This window comes from Corythoichthys intestinalis, chromosome 11 (assembly GCF_030265065.1).
Source record: "Corythoichthys intestinalis isolate RoL2023-P3 chromosome 11, ASM3026506v1, whole genome shotgun sequence".
NCBI lineage: Eukaryota > Metazoa > Chordata > Actinopteri > Syngnathiformes > Syngnathidae > Corythoichthys > Corythoichthys intestinalis.
The window spans coordinates 58,670,274-58,692,457 of NC_080405.1; the positions used below are offsets into that span (position 1 = coordinate 58,670,274).

The 22,184-nt window shown below is 43.2% G+C and overlaps 2 protein-coding genes across 3 annotated transcripts in view; one reads left to right on the plus strand and one right to left on the minus strand.

Annotated features, from left to right (window-relative positions):
- Positions 1–22,184, plus strand: part of mrpl11 (mitochondrial ribosomal protein L11) — a 103,454-nt gene that overhangs the window by 53,142 nt on the left and 28,128 nt on the right. The window lies entirely within an intron of this gene.
- On the minus strand, positions 1,548–21,689 carry tmem265 (transmembrane protein 265). Of its 2 annotated transcripts, none has more exons than XM_057849989.1 (2): positions 21,591–21,689; positions 1,548–3,546 (listed from the first exon to the last, which is right to left on the minus strand). In XM_057849989.1, exons 1-2 carry the CDS (start codon positions 21,628–21,630, stop codon positions 2,540–2,542), a joined length of 1,047 nt encoding a protein of 348 aa, XP_057705972.1. In that variant the 5' UTR covers positions 21,631–21,689; the 3' UTR covers positions 1,548–2,539. The 2 variants fall into 2 exon arrangements, with proteins under 2 accessions (XP_057705972.1, XP_057705973.1); XM_057849990.1 differs by lacking the exon at positions 21,591–21,689 and adding an exon at positions 16,107–16,733.

Genomic DNA, 22,184 nt, shown 5'->3' on the forward strand with positions numbered 1-22,184 from the left:
TTTGCAAGGCACTGTATATATAAACCGATTTTTTTTCATTGACACGGCCACGTTGTGTTGAAGAAACGTATGCGGCGACCCGTTGCCGACCATTACGGTACGTGACGTCACCATTTTGTTTCGGTAATACTTCACACTAATCGGCCGAATGATTTCGTCTGTGTTAAATTCTGCTTTTTTCACTCTTCATAAAGCACAGAATTTAGTTTCTTGAACTCATTTGAGTCGACGTTTATTGCAGCTCCACAATTCGGAGCATAACAAATGTAAGGACACACACTTCCTGTGTCCGTCAACTATATCGGTCCCTCGGGAAACTCAAACCCAAATAACAATAGTTCAGTAGTTTTACCGTATCAATCCATGGAAGAAACATTTATTCATCATGAGGAAACGAGCAAGTTATACAGCAGCCTTTAAAAGAAAAGTCACATCCGTTTTGTTTTCTCCTAGATTCTGGTAAGTTGGAGAAGTTGTCAAATCATATTACCACCGTAAATATTGTCAGTTTACTGTAATGTTTTGAACTACCAATGTGCTATGCTTCTGCTGTGTTTCACCAGTCAGTAAAATGACATCTCTGTATCTGTACACGAGCTGTTTTCTTGTATTCTTCTATTTATTGGTGCTAAAATGAGGGTGCGCGTTATAAACGGGTACAATAATTTTCCCCAAATTTTACAAGTAAATTTGGGGTGCGCATTATACACGGGTGCGCCTTATATTCGGGAAATTACGGTATTCCTTCACTTTAAAGGTCTGTGCTGAGTGATCATCACACACTAAACTAAGTTGTGGCGTGAGCATAGCGCTCACGCTAGCATTAGCATTTAGCGCGGTGGATCGCTGTCTTCTCGGAAAACATTTTCCCTAAGTGCAAATAATGTGCCGTTTTCCCGCTGAGTGTGAATTATCTTCGTGAAACTGGTGATGTCCTTGTAGACTCTACCGTTATGTGCTCGTCTGTCATGTTCGTTTGAAATTGTTGGAAACCTTTTATTTATTCATGGACTAAAACTTTTCAAGTTTATAGACGAAAACATTTTGGGAATTGTCGACTAAAACCAGACGAAATTTGTCTGAGTTTTCGTTGACTAAAACTAGACGAAGACGAACCCATTTTGAAATGACTAAAATATGACTCAGACTAATCGGTATTTTTGTCCAAAAGATTAAGACGAAAATTAAAATGGCGGCCAAAAACAACACTGCCCGGCACTAATTCACTTTGAGAAGGGTAGCAGGAACCCTGCCACGCACAAAAAAAACTACTAATGTGCTGACCGCTTTACTGCATACGTTACTTCCCCCTTTCCCCATTCACTAGAAAGACTTATACTTACTTCTTTACATTATAAAGAATGATCAACAAAAAGTTTTGTCTGAGGAGGAGAAAAAAGGCAGGCCACCAGGATATGCAGAATAAACATTAGCACTGCTTTCACTCGCTGACGAGTTCGGGCAGGGTGGCGGGGCTAGCCACACGGTTGTTAACAGCCATATGCTATTGTTTAGCCACAACTGGATTCATTATCTTATTACTATTCATCCTTCACACAGCGGCCGGAAACAGAAATGTCGTTTAATCCATCTGCAGGTGACCGGGAGATGGATTTTTGATTGATTGAGGACGCACTGGGCCTCATGGGAAACGCAGTCTTCCTCAAGGCAAAGCATTACTGCTTTTGTCCACCGGCGTCGGCCAAGAGTTTCTTTAAATAATAAATAAATAAATAAAAAATATATTTTTTAAAAATTGCTGCCAAAGGACATGCTTATCTGTTGTTATAGTTTGTTTTAATAATAATTTCAAAAATGCATGAAAAAAAAAATCATACAATAACAATCACAATGGCTGTTAAAGGGTTCAAATTTTTTTTTTATAATTCATAACGTAATGAAGCTAATTCTCACTGAATGAATTTTATTTTATTGAGAAAAAAAATCAGTATTTTTAAATAAAAAAGGCTAGAACACGAAATAAAAATTCTTAGTATTTCTCTATTTGTCAACAACAAAACAACACAAAACTGAACAACAAATGAAATTTAAAAAAGAAAAATCAGTCCAAAAATGCATCAAAAAAATTTTAATGGATATTTTAGCAACATAAAATGAAAAACAATCATTTTTAAAATCATCTTAAATCACTCCCAAAACTTAACGATAAATACTATTAAAGCATTAAAAAAAAAAAGGGAATAAAATGAAAAAAAATTTTTAATAAAATAAATATAGACTTTTTTTTTCAAAATGGCAGCCAATGAGTTAATAATGCATTTGACTCTATCGGGAGCAGACGTCCAATCCATCTGAAGCGGGAGGGTCGGCGGCACGATCCTCCCACTTCAATGGCGGCCAATGAGTTTTCAGCTGACGGCGGCTTTATGAAAACGACGAGAGATGAACATTCTCTGCATTTTAAATCGTCAAACGTCCACAAAGAAACAACGGAGCGGGCACAGTGATCCCAGCGGGCATAAATCCGAGCGTCGCGGCTCGGCGTCCATTTGTATGGCTCGCGGTGGCCGTGCATAGATTAGAGTTCCTGGGAGATGAAGGAGGGCGCTAAAGGTGAGTCGGCGCGGCCCGGGCTCCGCGAGCCGGACGGCGCGTGAAAGTTGACCTCCGTTTGACTCTCTCCCCGCTCGGCGCGGCGACCGGCCGACGCGGTTTCTTCTCGTCGGACCCCGGGCGACGCCCCCGCGCCGCGCTCCTGCTTTTGCCTCTCGCGAGCCGAGCTCAGTTTCACCGCCAGCGCCAGTAGGTTCTTCCCCAGGAAGACGGTGGATACTCGGGGGTCCCTGTACCACAGCACGCCGGCGCCCCTCAGGCCCAGGGTGAAGACGTTGACGGTGACCAGGCTGAGCCACGGGTACAAAGCCTCCCTGCGGGGGCCCCTCTGTCCCGGGAGGCCCGTGGCCCCCAGTTCCGTGAGGGCCACGCACGGTAGCAAAAGCAGAAGGGCGTAGCAGTAGAAGAAAACCAAGCCCTCGGCCCAGACGGGGAGCCGTCGCTCGGGGGCCGCCGCCCCTCCTTGGGCCTCCCACAGCCCGGCCTGCAGGTCCAACACGTCCAGCAGGTCCACCACCACCCACAGGAGGCGCCCCCGCACCTCCTGCTTCCTCCGCTGGGGCGTCATGTAGTCGGCCCCCGTCAGGATGAGGAAGAGGGACGGCAGGCAGACGGAGAGCAGGAGCGTCAGGACCTTTCTGGCCAGCGGGTCGGGCGGCCGCCGCTCCTGCCTGTAGTTGTGGCAGACGAAGAAGAGCTTGAGCTGGAGGAGCGACAGGAAGAGGAACCACAAGGCGTTGGCGAAGCCCCGGCGGGGCGAGCGCGCCTCCGACACCACCCCGGCCGACACGAAGCGCAGCGCCAGCAGGAAGCCGGCGTCGCCCAGTAAGACGGCGGCGCACTGCCACGCGCCGGGCCCCGCCGCCCCGCGTGCTCCCGGCATGCTTTGCTCCAGCAGGTAGAGGTCCACCACCGCCATCGTGCTCACCGTCACCAGGGTGGATACGCACACCTGGGGCGTGGGCACCATGCCTGCAAACACACGCGTGCAATTTAGCAAGGACGCCACGCTTTCTGACGGTATTAGCATGATGACGACTGATTTTTTTAATTTTGAGATGACTCTGCTCCTCGGCTAATACTGTACGTGTACGCCAAGGGGGTCAAAGTCATTTTGCTCCGTGGGCCGCACCATGGCAATGAGATTTCACGTCGACCGGACCGGTTCATCAGAAGCTGCCATTGACGAGGCTAAACAATATACAACGAGCGTTTGCAGCCAGTCCTCCCTCCCTTCCGTTTAAGTGAATTTGTTGTCTGTGGAAAGCAAAAGAGTAGAAAATTCTTCTAGAAAAACTTTGAAGAATGTTGCAAGCAAGCAGAGGTACGTCATCCCATCCCGACGCCGTTTCACTGACAAGGGAGTCCCGTCTTTTGCTAAGCGGAGGAAAGTAGAAATCATGTCATCGCTGTCGAATGTAGACGCCGTTACGTGTGATGCGTGGACACCTGTAGCCCCCAAATTGTTTGTTAAAGTAACAGCCCATTTCAGAACCGATGAGTGGGAGCTGAAAGCACGCGTGCTTCAAAAAAAGAGCAATGGACAAGGTTGCTAATATGGTTGAACTGCTAAGCGAAATGGAACATGGCAAAAAAAAAAGATGTTTCTCTTGTTATAGACAACGCAGCTATTATGGTTGTCGCTGCCCAGCTGGTAACTTTAGCCATCTGACATGCTACGCCCGCACGCCGAACCGTGGTTTTTTGCAGGAGTCAATGCACAGAGCAGCGTACTTTCATCTGAGCACGTGGATCAACTCCTGATCTTCACATACAAGAGCATGGAATTTCTCAGTACCTTAACACACTTGACCTGTTCTGCATATTGTTGAGGTTCGGATTGAAGGAATCTGACCTTTTAGTCAGACTGCCGAAATCGCGCCAGCCGAACCGCCGGACCCGCGCTGGCGCAGCTGCAACGACCCGGGCCGGCGGGACCCCGACATCCCGGCCAAAAGGCCAAACTCCACACGTTCACCTTAGTCTTAACCGTTTGTACGGACTCCATTTTGAAAGCTGGAAAAAGGCTTCGAAACACAACTCAGGCGGGGAGGCAACGTCAACCTATCACACGTCAACAAAAGGTTCCTGAGGAAAATGGCAACGCTTAGTTAAACATTGTCTTTTGAAGGCAGGAAGAAGTGTGTGTTTGGGCGTTGTTTAAGATTATTGTCTGTTTGTGGATTGAACAGGAGGATTCGGGAGTTGATGTTGTCAGGGCAACGAGGGTTGTGGATTTTGCCATCTCAGCGTCAAAGGGGCTCTTGGAGTCTTGTCAGTGTTCCTTGTGTTGGGACAGGCTGTCCCGCCATTTGTTCTGGACTGTCCGCGTAAACTGATTGCAAGAGTTGGTGGTGCAGACGTGGACTTGTCAGCGTCAGTCTTGCTCAGTCAGTTGCATGACACACGTTGGGCTTCGTGATAAGAAGGTGTCATGTATCTCTTATGCCCTATATTCTGCTTGTTTTCCTTAAACTATGGTATAAGTGCTATTTATTTTATATTGGCTGTGTTAGAGTAATACAAACAGCCAAACAGTAAATACGAGAAAAGGTACTATCTCCTTCAGGATGCAAAAGGAATTGAGTTTTGTTTGTTTGTTTTTTTGTAGCTCAGGGAAATCCGTTAATGTTTACATGTTCATGTTTACACAACGCAGAAAAGCACTTTTGAGCCATTGGTATTGAAGTAACAGTACACATTGTATTTCTTTTATACCCGTGTTCACTTTTAGTTGGATAAAAATATATTTCTGCAAAATGCTACGATTTTTTCTGTTGAAGAATGAATGTCGTTTAAAGATGCTGATACAGAATGGGGACTTGAGTATTTTATTTACTGTTTTGAACCGTTAACTTGATATTGAAATAGTAGTTTATTTAAGCCCGTTAGGATTTTTGTACTATTTTTGTAACTAATGTACGAAACATTAAAAGCAGCTAATAGTGGGGGGGGGGGTTGTGCATCACTAATCCATTTATAATCGAATCGTAATCGAATCGTGAGGTGCCCCAAGATACCCACCTCTAGGGCTCAATATCAACTCATTACAAAATGTACAGTTCTGCCAAAAACACCTCCCCCGTACATTTCCATTGCCCCCATTCAAATCCAACGGCACATACAAACAACACCCACAAAACATATTATTTTGACAAAAACCTGACTCCAAATCAACAGGAAAAGACTGAAAATCAATGGGAAGTGTAAATTCTTCCAAATGAACTGAAGGTGACCCAAAATCCATGTGCTGACTGAGAAATGTGGAATCGAACGATGACTTCCCGGTTAAAATGGATTGGACGTCTTTCACCGTCAACGGCAGCCGATGAGTGAAGAGGCTTAGAAGATTAGAATGTTATTATTTTAGGTTGAAAATGAGCGATTCATCAACCATCCAAATAGTTCTCTCTTAATTCTAAAATGGATTACTTGTTCAAGTCGTCGCAGCGATACTGGTTACTGCTGGTGCACGTACGCAAACAGTTAGGCTGTTTCGCTCCCAATAATGCCCTTTCCATTTTACAAGGCTCCCGGTCCTTTACAGGAACACTTCCTCGTAAATGATGGCCGGCGGAACAGCCGCTTCAGAACATTGGAATGGCGCCGTACGGACACGAATGGCGGCAAATCTAAGATGAAATTGCACAGAAAGTCAAACGATAGAAAATTTCCAAGCCGAGGAAGGATTCGCTGTGCTCTTCATCCGTGACATTTGCCGGATCTCAAAAAGTCCAGAGGCCAAGGAAGAGACAAATAGGCTTCTCGTCGCTACGGTTAACCCACCGTGTCGCAGCGAGAGCTGTTCATCTTGGGCCAAAGTTTAGCGCTGTCAAGATTCATTTTCATAAATGCCCCTCTTTCCGTTGCTCTTTGGGATTGCTATTGTATTGTCGTGAAATTGTGATTGACTTCCCTAGTTAGACCGATTTACCGTAAATAGAACGGATACCCAATGTGCACTAAGATGAAGCTGTTATGCTAGCGCCGGCCGCAGCTAGCTGAATTTACTGGGCTGATGTCCCTATTCAGGTTATTTTTGTTGTTGTGGACACCAACTTTCAAATCCTACTCCTCCGTCATTTGTGAACCGATCAACTGGAAACTCGCTAGTTATGTAACACACCAAGTATCTATCGATCGAACGTACGTCCGGCCCCGTCAACGGTCCGATTAAAACATTGATGACTTACTTTTATAATACTGTTAAAAGGAATTGACATACACCGTGCGCTAAAATGAAACTGTCGTGCTAGCGCCGCCGCTAGCCGAATTTATTGAGCCAGCGCTACGTGGATTTGATCGGCAAAGAGCGCTCCGTCTGCTGCTAAGTGTCACAATAGAAACCTAACCTTGGGCGCTTTGACAGGTTTAAAAAGCAACACAGTGCGAGACAGCCAAGCTACTATGCTAAGCTGACAAAGCTACTACTAGCCAAATTTATCGTGCACTTTTTTTCGCAGAAGAATAGTGCTCCCTTACCAGATTCCTTTTAACTAGTCGTTTTTTAGTCATTTCTCAGGAACAAGTATCTGTATTTCTACCCAACTCTTTGGCAGCCAGTGACGGCGCTAGACGTCCGATCCATTTGACGGTGACCCGCAAATACCCTAAATTCAACGGGGAAATCTCCAAATCATACAGGAAAGAATGCCCCGTCATCAGGAAGTGACCTGAAAAATCAACAAGGAATGACGGATGAATAAGAATTGACCTGGGAATGCCCTTAAATCAACAACCTGTCAGTACTCGCCATAGACATTCAACTGAGGTGACTGGCTGCGAACGCCCTGTCAAAATGGTTTGATCGTCCAGCGCTGCCGACGGTGCCGTTACGACATACTTTTCCCTGTCCTTCGCCCATCGTAACTCAAGCACGGAATAAAGCTCGCTATCGATTGCGGGATGAGCGATGATCATTGATTATCGTACGCTGCAAAGGCGCCGCGCCGCAGGCTACCTCAAGGGCGTTAACCCTTCGAGCGGATCGATGTCATTCTAATAGCAAACGCTCAGACGTAGCAGACTGACCCGAGGCCATCCTACTTTACTCGGCATATGACAACAATTGGTGATCGTCAACAATACGGTGACCTCGTTTGACCTGGCCAGCACAATAAAATGATTCCGAGTGGCCCTTCTCTTTTTTTTTTTTTTTAAAGTGAGATTTGTTATCCAAAGAGAGGATCACGTTATGACACATCTCAACAACGGGAGGTCAATCCTTCTACGTCAACAAAACACTAAACATCCTGAGAATCCAAATATTTATGATACTACTATGTTTCCCCACCTTTCAATGTAAAAAGATATTTAAAAAATTAAATATTTACATTGATCTTTTTGGGCTTTTTTTTCAATATACTTAATAGAATCTGATCCAAGGAATGTTAAAAATAAAATGGAAAAACATATCGACTGTTTTTTGCAAATTTTTCAACTGAATATGAAAAATGTGATATTAAAATAGAATAAGAATTTTAAATTTTTTTGAATGTCATAAAGAATATTTAGTTTGATGGGGTTTTTTTTTAATTAAAAAAAATCGTAACAAGTGAATTATTTAAAATTCAAAAATGAAGGGATTAATACTATCAGGAGTATTGTATAATATTGTAATAAGTAACAAATGTCACATTCAAATGGAATAAGACAATGTCTACTGTATTTCCATTTATAGAAATTCCATAGAAAGGTTAGTTTTTTTCTTTTCATCATGGTAAAACAATACTTTAAAAATTAGACATTTGAATTGTTCATTAAAAAAAATTATATATACAATGCTGTCCAAAAGTACTGGCAACCCTGCAGTTCTGTCAGATAATGCTCAATTTCACCTAGAAAATGATTCCAATTACAAATGCTTTGGTAGTAATAGCTTCATTTATTTTTATTGCAATGAAAAGAACAAAAAAGTATCAACACCCTTTGAAAAATCATGTGATGCTTCTCTAATTTGTATAATTAACAGCACCTGTTACTTACCTGTGGCACATAACAGGTGGTGGCAATCACGAAATCACACTTGCAGCTAGTTAAACTGGATTAACGTGGACTCAACCTCTGTCATGTGTCCTTGTGTGTTCCGCATTGAAAAAAGAAAGACCAAAGCACTGTCCGAGGACTTGAGAAGCAATATTATGAGGAAGCATGGGCAATCTCAAGGCGACAAGTCCATCTCCGAAAATCTGAATGTTCATGTGTCTACCGTGCGCAGTGGCTAACCTCCCTAGATGTGGACGGAAAAGAAATATTGACGAGAGATTTCAACGCAAGATTGTGCGGACGGCGGTTAAAGAACCTCGACTAACATCCAAACAAGTTCAAGCTGTTCTGGGGTCTGAGGGTACAACATTGACAACCCGTAATATCCGTCGGCGTCTGAATGAAAAGGGACTCTATGGTACGATACCCAGGAAGACCCCGCTTCTGACCCAGAGACATAAAAAAGCCAGGCTGGAGTTTGCCAAAACTTACCTGAGGAAGCCAAAAACGTTTTGGCAGAATGTTCTCTGGTCAGATGAGACAAAAGTAGAGCTTTTTGGGAAAAGTCATCAACATTTACACAGTTTACAGGGAAAAAACCAGGCATTTAAAGAAGAGAACGTGGTCCCCACAGTCAAACATGGCGGAGGTTCCCTGATGTTTTGGGGTTGCTTTTGCTGCCTCTGGCATTGGATGCATGACCGTGTGCATGGCATTATGAAGTCTGAAGATTACCAACAAATTTTCCAGCATAATGTAGGGCCCAGAGAGAGAAAGCTGGGTCATGGGTTTTCCCAGCAGGACACTTAACCCAAAACACACTAGAAAATGGTTTGAGAGAAAGCACTGGAGACTTCTAAAGTGGCCAGACCTGAATCATATAGAAGACCTGTGGAGAGATCTGAAAATGGCACCCTTCAAATCTCAGTGACTTGGAGCAGTTAGCCAAAGAAGAATGGTCTAAAATTCCAGCAGAAACTCATTGATGGATACCGGAAGTGGTTGTTGGCAGTTATTTCGTCTAAAGGTTGTACTACCAAGTGTTAGGCTGAGGGTGCCAATACTTTAGTCCGGCCCATTTTTGGAGTTTTGTATAAAATGATCATGATTTCATTTTTTTCCCCCCATTCTCTTTTGTGTTTTTTCATTGCAAGCAAAATACATGAAGATATTACTACCAAAGCATTTGTAATTGCAATCATTTTCTGGGAGAAATTGAGCATTATCTGACAGAATTGCAGGGGTGCCAATTCTTTTGGCCAGGAGAGTATTTGCTGTATTTCCATTAGGGCTGCAGCTATCGAATAATTTAGTAATCGAGTAATCGACTGAAAATTCTATCGATTAATTGAGTAATGGGATAAAACAAATATAATTTTAGGTGAAGAGCAATTATAAATATATGAGAAAACAAGACATTTCATCTAATCCTGAACCATTTTCAGTCAATCAATGTCTTTATTTTCGATGTACAGTGGGGAGAACAAGTATTTGATACACTGCCAATGGGAAAACCCATTGGCAGTGTATCAAATACTTGTCCTCCCCACTGTATATTGTTGAAAACAGCCAACAATTGCATCTCAGATGTAACTAGAATAAAAAAAAAGACTCATTCACTGCTGTCACTCAAAAAACCTTTAGATCTTATATATATATATATACACACCTAAAAATGCCACTACGCTTGATAACAGGATTTTTTTCCCACGTGTTTCAATTGAATTTCTATTTGTGTCAAGCCATTTTTTCTAGTTAAGTTTTAAGTTAGTCTAAACTGTAAGTCCTGATAGGATTTTGAGTTTTTGCAGTGTTCAAAATAAATGTATGATACAGGCTGTATTGAAGCACATTAAGGACCAGTGCTACTTGGTGTTTTATCCAGCAATGACTACTGAGCTAAAACTGATAGTTAGCATTATTGAGTTTTTATTTTACACCCTCATCACTCCACAACGCTGTGTTATGTTAAAAAGCCTGTATGTAGGACACGTTAGCCACGCATCGAAAGTGGTCATAATTAATGATAATTAATAATTAAACCTAGCCCTCCGCAGGGCTAACGTTACGTGAGCTAGTGACAGTAACGTTAATCTTATTTATTAGCGCTTAGCGCTCTTTATTAGCGCTTAGGGCTCTTTATTAGCGCTTAGCGCTCTACTGCTTTAAGATGGCGGCTGTTTACTAACGCTGCCCAGATGCGGCCGAGTCTGTCATTTCGCATCTAGTTCAACATACATGTGATCTCTATGAGACTCATCAGACGCTACCTGCTACCAACGCAGCATCGTGCGGGCTAGTATTTAGCAACGTCGGCATCGTTTGTAGCAGCTGTCGGCTGCAGTAAGTTTTTTTTTTTTTTTTGCTTCTTCCTCTACGCACGTGACATCAGCCCGTTGTCCCGCATTAAAAGTAGTCAGGGCAAAACGTGATGCTTAGAGCTGTCAAAATAAATGATTACTCGAGGTGAATAAAATTACTCGGATCAGTTTTTAAATTCGAGTTGCTCGAGTATTCGTTTCAGCTCTAATTTCCATTCATTGAAATATCATAGAAAGGGTTGTTTTTTTTGTTGTTGTTTTTTTTTAAATAAAAATGAGCAACTCTGTTTGAGATCATTTCTACCATCTTGGTGCAGTCACTGTAAAAGTGGTGTTTTGAACATTCTGCAATGTTTATTTCACGATAGCAGCTTTGAATTGAATCGAGCAAAAAAAAAAAAAAGTTGTTTATGCAAATGAAGTGGGAATTTTGGCAGTGAATGAGTTGATATTTTTGCGAGCCTTTGCTGTCACCATTTGAAGATAAGCGAGAGAGGAAAAAAAGATGGCGTACGACTCAAGTGAAAGATGAATAGGCCTCTTGGCTTTCTGCCTAATAAAGTGTTACTGCATGATGTTAATAGTTCATAAATAATCTCAACGGGAAAAGACACAAGCGCCGATGGAAAGTCTCTTCTGCAGCCAACCACGCCAATGTATTCATCGCAGGCAGTGTCGAAACATACCAGACTTTTTGATTTTTGGTGGGGGGCTGGGTAGGGTGCTCTGAATCAAAGGAGAGAAGTTTTTAATCCGCTCCGCAGCCGGGTGGGCGGACAGACACGGGCGCGCCCGTCACGTCGCCGAGTTGAGTTTCTTTTCATAGTGCGTTTGTTCCCGAGTAGTATTCCAAAAAAATATCGAGAAATCAAATTTTTAAAACGTGCAAAATTTCATTGACAACTACTGTAGAAACTGCAATTTCTGGAGAAGTTACTCTGGGGCTTTGCTGTGTGGAGATACAGATCTTAGCCCCGGCCAGGTTGGTTTGGGGACATTTCGGGGACAATATCAGCTCACTTCCTATTGATTTGGGGGCATTAAGGGGGCGTGTCCTGGTCATTTGGGAACATTTGGGGGGAGTGTCCTGATCATAGCAGATCTTTTGGGGACATTTGGGGGGGGTGCATGTCCTGGTCAAATTAGTTCATTTGGGGGGGCGTGTCCTGGTCAAATCGGGTCATTTGGGGGCGTGTCTTGGCCATATCAGGTCATTTGGGGACATTGGGGGCGTGTCCTGGTCATATCAGGTCATTTGGGGACACTTGGGGGCTTGTCCTATCGATATCTGATCATTTCCTGTTGATTTTGTGGACAATGGGTTTTTTGCCATTAAAAATGAATAGGAAGTTTGGACGCCCTTGGCTCTTAATGGAATCTACTTACATATGCGTCAATGGAGTCAAAGTACATTGTCATCAATAGAATAGATTCGACATATATGGCCCTCAATGGCATTTTTCAAGGCAAAGCCCCAGATATATACAACAAAGAATGGGAAGAATCCAACATTAAAAAGGAAAAAATAAAGGAAATCAAAAATATTTCAAAGTTCAAACATATAAAAAAGGAGGAATTTATTATTACATTGCTCTTTTATTTATTTGAATAATTTTCAGAAAAATCTTTCAAAGAATCCTTTATTGTGACACGAAAATCAGTTTGGCGGCGCCACGTGACAGCATGTCACATTATATATTCTTTTCATGATTTTTTTTTTCCATTTCATTTTTTAAATTCAAAAGAAAGTGACCCTATGAATACCCTAAAATGAATAAAGAACAGACTCATTGCCTGCCATTGACAACGATACTGTAGACAGTCAATGCATTTAAACTGGAAGCGCTAGCTGCCAATGCTCATCTTTCAGTGCCATTAACGGCACTAGACGTCCATTTGCGGGAGCGAATGAGCATTCCTTGATTTGCCAATGAGGTTCAAAAATAGAGGACTTTTGACTCGCCTATTCACAGGATGTCTGTGACAAACGGCGGCGGCCCTGCCCGCTCTGTACGTTTGGGGTTATTCCGCCGGAACGTTATCTGTAGACGGGGAATCTTTGACTGAGCGTGTTTGTGTTGGGGTCGCGTGTAATTTGTTGTTTTGCGAGCGCGCTGATGGCCCACCTGTCCCCCGCGCTCATCAATCAGAGGCCAATTTATCAGCCGCCCTCCCCTCCTCCCCGTCTGCCGGCTGACAGTGCCGCCGACAAGGTGAGGCGACCAATTTCGCTTTAAGCCTGAGTAATGGCGTGTAGGCAAGTGCGCGGGGGCACGATTGGGCTCCGGCTTTGACATTATTTGCTAGACTTTCGCGAGTCTGAACGCCCGGCGGTAAAGTGGTAAACCTCCGCGACGTTAGGCCGGTTCTCGACTCGCCAAAAACCACATTGACGGCAAAAAAAAGCCCCGTTCAAAAACGGCACATTTCAAATGCTACTTGTCTTACAGTAGTTTTAGTTCAAACAGCCAAAAATATACAAAAACAAGGTGAACCAAAACCGCCATTCGTTTGCAATGGTGCATAAAACCCTGTTCAAAAGTCTTTTTTTTTTTTAACCAAAAACTTGGAAGTGACCTAAAAAATGTTTCATAATCAATAGGAAAAATGTCACAAAATACAGAGAAAGGTGCCCCAAAATGTTTGTACAGGAAGTGACCCAAAATCACCAGGATCTGACCCAGAAATGCCCCCTCAAAATTGTAGGTCAAGTACCAACAGAGTTTTTGAACCAGCAGAGTAAAGCATCTCCAGGAAATATATTTGTTTAGGGGAGAAAATATTTCAAAAAGAAATGAATAAAAGGAGGTAATGAAACAGCCACAAATTGAATTTTGTTTCCATTTCCAAGACGACACGTGTCACACACTCATTTGAGTGCACGGGTGCGCTAATCCTCACCGAGGCATTCGTCGATCCATCCGTCAACTCATTGTTTCTTGCCACATCAATCACTGATTGTTTTAGTTATCCTAAATATCATTCAAATGTTGGCAAATATCTTGTTGAAATGATGAACATTGCTACATCAGTCATAGAATATACATACCTCCTTTTTTAAGTCAGAAAAAAAATCCATATTAAATAAAGTTGTCATTTTAACTTTTTTTTTTTTTTTTTTTATACAGTAGTATGAAAAAGTATCTGAACCTTTTGGAATTTCTGACATTTCTGAATAAAATTACCATCAAATGTGATCTGATCTTTGTCAAAATCACACAGATGGAAAAAAAACTGCCTGCTTTAACTAAAACCACCCAAGCATTATTGGTTTTCATATTTTAATGAGGATCGCATACAAGCAATGACGGAAGGGGGAAAGAAAAAGTAAGTGAACCATCACATTACACTGTATTTTCATCTGTGTGATTTTGACAAAGATCAGATGACATTTGATGGTAATTTTATTCAGAAATGTGAGAAATTCCAAAAGGTTCAGCGTCTTTTTCATACCAACTTAAATAGACAAAATTAAAGAAAAATTCAGTTTAAAATTATTTTTGTTTCATTTACGTTTTTAAGCATAAGAAAGTCAAATTTTTAATAAAAGAAGTATTGACGAACTCAGGGTTGCCGTAGAGTTTAAAAGTCTTAAAATGTTGATGTGAATAGTCTTAGCTCACTGACTGCCATTGACGGTGCTAGACGTCCAATTCATTTTGACTGGATTGGACGTCTAGCGCTGCCAAATGGCACTAGAATCAGTCTTTTGTGGCCATTTACAGGTTGATTTTTGGACATGTACAGGTGTTGATTTTGAGTCACTTCTATTCATTTGGGGACTTTCTCCCGTTTCAGTAACCCAAAATCAACAGAAAGTGACCCGTAAATGCCCTAAAATAAACTCGTTGCCTAGAATTGGCTGCCGCTGACTGGCAGTCTGTTTCAAGTGGGAGGGATGGCACGCTCCCACTTGAAAGGGATTGGACGTCTACTAGTGTTAAACTTGTTCCAATTCACAGCAGAAGGATGAAAAGAGATTCTATTTTTCTTTATACTTGATTTGTAGAATATCCTCAAATGTAGTGCTGCAACGATTAATCGATTAACTCGAGTATTCAATTAGAAAAAAAATATTCAAATTAAATTTTGTTGCTTCAAGTATTCGTTTAAAGTGGCGTAATGGTTTATTTTGAAAGCGTTTGCATTTAGTTTTATTGATTAGGGTGGATACACTGCCCTCTGGTCTGCCTCTTTTCACATGGCTGTGTCCAACTGCTCCCTGTTAAGACCAACATAAGCTAAGTTTTTGTTTGAGCTAATGTTTTTTAATGCATTCATAATTTAGTTTATGGGTATATTTAGCCGTTTTTTGTGGGAATATGTGCATGAACCATTTGTTAAGAGCATTGTAAAAAAAACTTAAGCATTTTATAGCATTTAAGCTCGCGGACTTTTTCTTGTAAGTTAGCCTATTGGTCTTTTGTTGTGCATAGATCATAAAAAAAAAAAATTATACCTTTTGAGGCTCAGCTCAAGTATTTTATTTTTTCATGTTCCCTATCTGATTACTCGATTATTCGAACTAACTAGTCCATCGATTAATCGACTACTAAAATATTCGATAGCTGCAGCCCTACTCGAATGATCGATTTGTTGTGTCACCATATCGTGACATCATCGTTATCGCGAGCATTGTAGCGCAAATTGTATCGTGATGTTTCCAGAGGTTCCCGTTTTTCGTTAGGGACAAGAGGGGTCGAAACTGTCGAGCGGAAAAAACCCTCCCGTTACATAGACATAAAAAAACTTTTTTTTTCTTCATCACAAATTGTTGCGGCATGTTTCGGTCTTAAGTGATATTTTTAAGGTCTTTAAAATGTATCAAAAAGCATGAAATTTGACTTTCATTATGGTGCAAGAACCCTGGAACTCATCACATTTAACTGCCATGGACGTCTAATCCATTTTCACTTGGAGGCAGGGGCCAATTTATGAAAAAAAAAATGTTCGAAGATTGTTGATGTACTTCTTCAATCTCGGTCGTTTGACCAAGTTACTGGGAAGCGGTTCATTTCTAAAGCCGTTCTGTCTGTCACCTTCAATGGCAGCTAATGAGTTAACAATGACGATTCATCCGCGATCAGAATAGTTGCGGATGAGTCGATTCATCTGTTGACAAATCCCCCCACGGAGCAATCTGTTAATGACACCTGTTTCATAATGACGTGAACGCACGCGTGCGGCGGTGGCGTCTGATAGGAAAGTAAGAAAAGATGGAGTTACCCCAAGCATTCGTATTTGCGCTCCCTCCGACGCTCCGGGCTTGATTTACGGCGAGAGGCGACTCGTCCGCAGAGTCGGAGCACCGTCCGTGACCGCTAAAGTGGTCTTTAGCTTTGGTTTTTTTTTTTTTTTTTTTTTTTTTTACGGCTCCCGATAATCTCGCTGATGGCGGCGGGCGGTCCGCGCCGCCCGCGAGCGGAGTTTACGACAACGAGGAGAGGACCGGAGAGAAGAGCGTTTCCCCCGATGCGGATCCGGCATGGCAGATGGCTTTGACGGGGCGGAGGTGGGGGGAGGGGGGATCCGATCCGATCCGCTCGCCGAGCCGCAGTGTCGCTCGGCCGGAGCTAGATGCGCCCGAAGTGAAGCGGGAAGAAAGAATGGAGGCGGGCGCTTCGGCGTCGATGCGCAACGCCTCCAAAAAAAGACAAGGGGGGGAAAAAATGAAAGTGGCGGAGAGAGCGCGTGAGTTTGGCCCCGGCGCGGCGTTCATTTGTAAGCGGGCTACGTGCGAAAGACCTCCTACCAGATTCCTCCTCCTCTCCTCTTCTATCCCTCCTCCAAACCTCAGCTGGAGCAAGTTGACACATTGACAAAGCATATGGAAAGCGAGCGGCACGCGCTGAGGTTTGTGGCCGTTGTGCAGGATTTCTGGTGAAGTGACTCCAAAACAAGTTCAAAAGGATCTAGGACAAACCGCTTCGCTCCCTTAATGTCTATGAGCCCTCAGACATTCTACCAAAGAGTGCGCGTGTCCTCTATAGGGTAACTCGGAACCTGCGGGCAACAATAAGTCTGGAATTAATTCATGTCAAGGATCCGCTATAGGACAAAAAAAAAAAATCCAGGATTCCATGTGTATACAATAGGTTTATCAAATGTATCAATAGAGATATGTTCTATTTGGTTACGGTATTTGATTGCAAAAGTATCAAGACACAGTTCTTTTTTATTTTATTTTTTTTTAAACTTTTAAGGTCAACACAAATTTGCTCTCGTGGGATACATTTCATTTTGCACTTGCCGTAGATAGTGGGTCACTTTCTGTCGGTTTTTGGCAACCCTTTTCATTTTCGTTTTAGTCTTTGGGGGTGAAAATACTTAGTCACATTTCAAAATGTGTTGTTCTAATTTTTGGTCAAAACATTTTGTCTCGTTTTAGTCGAACGATCTGTAAAATTCAAAAGATTTAGTCCAAAAATAACTACAATTTGGAATGAACCTTGATAGACGAGTACATATCACTCAGCAGGAAAACGGTACATTATTTTCCATGAATTACACTCACCGGGACGCCGCACGCTTGAAGTAAAAAAAAAGGGGTCCACGAGGATGCTTGCCGCACTAAAGTTGACGCTGATGCTAACGCGAATGCCATGCTGACGCTATAAGTTGGGTTTAGTGTGAGTTGATGACTTAGAACACACAGAACTTTCAAGGCTAAAGCAACATTGCATATTCTCTTTAGTCCAAAATAAGAAAACATATCGTGTTTCAAAAAAAGCAAAATGGAGCGCAGCCTAGCTTGAAGCACCAGGGAGGATGTGGAGGCAACACATCTCACATGAGTGACAGGACACAAACACTGCTCGGATTCAGGCTGACGTACTCCTCGTGCAATAACAAAATGTCACGCGTTGTGAATGTACGACAGGAAACTGTCGAGTTTTCGTCTCGTCAGATAAAAAAACTGGCATTCGTCTCATCAAGTTTTAGTCTTCCGAGACAACGTTTTTAGCTCGTCATCGTCATGAAGAAATTGTTTGTGGACGTCATCGTTGATGAAAACAACAATAAATTTGGTGTGTCACTGTTGATTTTGGGTACTTTCAGGAAATAGTTTTTTTGTCAAAAGTGACCTACATTGGAGAAACACGGAGTATTTGGGGGGCGTGCGGGAGGTATTGATGTAGTATCAAAAATGGGCTTCGAGTGGCGTTTTTTGTATTGACTTGAAAATGTTAATATTTTGATGAGAAGATATCACTGATGAAAATTGCCTTCAAATCACAGTAAAACTAAAACGTTGGGCCCCCCCATCCAACGCAAATTCATATAAAAACGATGTTTCGTTTGTGCTAGCTTTGTGCTCCTTGGTGCTGGGAAAAAATGTAGTTTGTGCTGTTCCATAGACTTCAAATTGTATTGACGGGCCATTAATTGCGCATCGTCTTCAAGCATGGGGCCGTCCCACAATCCGCTTCAGTGATTTGCGCTCGGTCGCAGAGACACATGCAGCGATCTAACGCCGGATTTAGGTTGACAAAGTACGAAAGTTGTACCGCATACAAACAGGAAGGATTGTCTCAGGAGTGATTTGTTCCAGGATTCAAGGTAATTATGATATTTTTTCGTGCCGTGCATGCATTTTGAAACGTGAAAAAAAAATCAATGGGAGAAATTAACCGCTACAGACTAGCATCATTCTTGGCCATATTTACGTAAAACAAATGCAAACTGCCCGTTTTTTTGGCCAGTTTTTTGTTTGTACTACGTGAAAGAATCTGACCTTTTAGCCAGACTGCCAGAATCACGCCAGCCAAACCACGGCACCAGCGCTGGCCTTAGTCTTAACTCTTTATACTGACTCCATTTTGAAAGCTGGAAGAAGGCTCGCCGAGAACAAGTTGACAATTTATTTGGGTCGAAAGCGATCAAGCAACAAGGCACAACTGCAACAGACCTAGGCAAGGATTCAGGGTCACTATATCACAAGTCAACAAAAGGTACCCGAGGAAAATGAAAACGCTTAGTTGAACATTTCACACTTTTGAAGGCTCTCGCTGGGTGGGCCGGGGGCAGGAAGAGGGGAGTTGTTTAGGAATATTGCCTGTTTGTGGATTGGAAGGAGGATTTGGGAGTTACTGTTGTCAGGGCAACGATAGTTGTGGATTTTGCCACCTCAGCGTCAAAAGGGCTCTTGGAGTCTTGTCAGTCGTGTTATCAGTTGGATATCGGGCGTTCTCCGGTGTTTCTTGTGTTGGGACAGGTCGTCCCGCCATTTGTTCTGGACTGTCCGGGAGAACTGATCGCGAGAGTTGGTGGTGCGGACGTGGGCTTGTCAGCGTCAATCTTGCTCAGTCAGTTGCATGGCACACATGTTGTTGGGCTTCCGTGATAAGAAGGCTTCATGTATCGCTTACGCCCTATATTCTGCTTGTTTTCCTTAAACTATGGTATAAGTGCTATTTATCTTATATTGGGTGTGTTAGAGAAATACAAACAGTCGATCGGTAAATACGAGGAAAGACACTATTCCCTGGTTGATTATACTAGGTGTCTTAGAATAATTCAAACAGGTAGACGGTTCCTACGAGAAAATGTACTCCTTCATACGTTTGCGCTAGTTGTTGGGACACCCCCTCTGTTATTGAGAAAGTTGGTACACTCCATCGGCCACGACGGAGGAGCTGCAATTGACGTCATTACTCGAAATTAATATGTCAAAAATGGTAGCAGCAGAAACAAAACTTTTTACAGCACAAACGTAGCATAAACAAATGCCAGCATTTTTCACCATTTTCCATAAAAATGGGGGGCTGGTTGACTTCAGCTAGACTTATGAAAGAATTGTCAGTATCTTAAAAACGATAGCAGCACAAACGAAACTTTTTACACCACAAACGATTGACATTTTCATGTTAATTTGCATCGGGGGGAGGGGGCAACTTCACAGAGGTTAAAATGAAACCTCATCAAGCGCCCCATCATCACATTTTGGGTCCTATAGGCCACAATATTAATATGTGGTGTACAGGTGGCTTCATGTTTCCCACTGAAACCAAATTGAAACACAATTTTTCCTGTGGTCATAAATGATGTACCGTTTGTCTGCCCGTTGTTTTTTGTTTCGACAAAAATGTCATTCCCAATGTCATGTAAAAAGCCGACGAGTGGCAAAAATAATCAGCCATTGGTCAAAATAATCGTCGGTGGCAGTGTTTTTGCACTTGACTAACAAGAGCTGTGCGTGTGCTGTTTTCAAGCATTGTCAAGAAGCAAAGCTCCCCATCTTGAAATGAGGCGGGTGAAGAAGTGGAGCGAGAGATGTAGCCGCATTTAGAGCGGGAGGCAGATGATACAAGTTTAATTAGACTTCCTCCTCTTCACTGGCTGCGAGCCGTCCTCACGCTGCGGCTCGCCCGCCACGCGCTTCGACAGCAGCTGCGAGACTTTCCCCGCCAGATGGGCGGAATTTAGTCCGGCGTTTTAAAAGGGCGGACGGGTTCTCGCCGCATTTGCCTCACTGCTAACGGTGTCCCATTTATGATCTGCATTACTTGTTTCGGTCTCAACCCCGCCAAAATCTCAGTCTTGTCTCGAACTTCATCTTAATTGATGAGATTTGAAGGGAAAACAATTGGTTTTTCCAATTTTGTGTTACTAACATTCCACCACTTAAAAATGCTTATTTTTTTAATGGATTTCAATGGTCTCGCTCCTAGTTTGCCCCCCCCAAAACTTGCTATCAGGCAAGCATGACCTTACAAGTGGAAATTCAGACTTTGCTTCATACTAGGGCTATGCGATATGGCCTGGAAATATAATCTCCCATTTTTTTTGTCAGCGATTCATCGCCGACAGCCTCTCCCGGTCAAAATAGATTGGACGTCTAGCGCAGTCCATAGCCGCCCGCGTATTCGTGTTACGAGACCCGCTTATCGAGCCGTCTTGAAATTTCTTTCCATTTTATGCTTAATGGTTGCACCTTTCAAGGCCCTCAAAGCGCTTTACACTACATCGCCATCCAACCTACTGGTGACGCAGCACCAGGAGCGACGAGGGCTTCAGTATCATGCTCAAGGATACTTAGACGACGGGCTTATCATAGCGCAGAATGGAATTCACGGCCTCTGGGTTGGCGGACAACTACTCTATCGCTGAGTCACGCCACCCCGTGGGGAATCTGTCTCCGCCGTTTAGCCACCCTCATTTAAGAGTTGAGGTTTAAATAATGATTTTTTTCCTTTGAATGCATTGTCAGCAGGCGGGCATCCGTTATTGTCAGCTCTCCGCCAGTTGTCGTCGAGCAATGAGGACCCCGTAAACAAGCTTCCCTTATAAATGATACCTTTATTGTGGGAGCTTGACGCGACCCCCCCTTTCCCCACTGTGTGTATGTGCGAGTGAGCGCGTTTACTCCGGCTCCCAATGTTTTACCCGGAGGCCCTTTGGCCGCCTGCTAGTGCTCAGGAAGTATATTAGTCTCTCCGTCAGCACCCTCGGCCGACGCCTCTTGGCAAAGGTTCCAACTCATCGTTGTCCAAATCCTATCAGAAGATATTTACTGATTTTTCCGTGCACACGATTGATTTTTCGAGGCACACAAAATGATGACTTTGATACGCGACATTGTGGACGTTCCCACCTCTCGGATTTCCTAGCTCGGCCGCCTCGGCTCTCATCAGCAGGCACTTCACTTTGCACTCGGAGTAACGGCGGAGCACGACACTTTAAGTGTGGCGGTCTAGCTTTTAGACTGACCTTTAATCAGAGCGGTGTGAAAAAGAGGACGGTGACTCATCCTTCACGTCGCATTCAGCGGGAGCGCCGTCGTCGGATCTTCCATTCCTCAACGCTCGCCGGCGGGAGCGGCCCTCGTTTCCGTCGCCATTTTCCACCCCCGCTCGAAGGTCACGCCTGCGGACTCCATCACTGTCAGTGGCCACGGATGCCGGGAACCGCGGCAATTGAAGCTTTTTAACAAGTCGTCCTTCTGTGTTGTTTACTGGCAAACTACCCGATTCTTCAGACAAACATTTTTTCCTCTTACTTTTCAAGGACTTATTGTACTAGGCCAATCGGGCTTACTTGTGGAAAAGCAAACGTATCCCTTATTCCATTGGTTTAGCAGCCTTGTGCGTCAGCCATTTTGAATGACTTCACTTTCTCCACCTACTTCTGCAAGTGGTCCTTTATCGAACAACACACGGAGTTAACGTTTTTAAAGGCATACGCGTGTATGACCTTTAGCGTTCGTATTCTTAAGAAGGCAAGTTATTTAGAGGTGACCAGTGTTCCCTCTAATCAGCGCACGAGAAAATCGATGTAGCGCACAAAATAAAATTCAACAGAAAC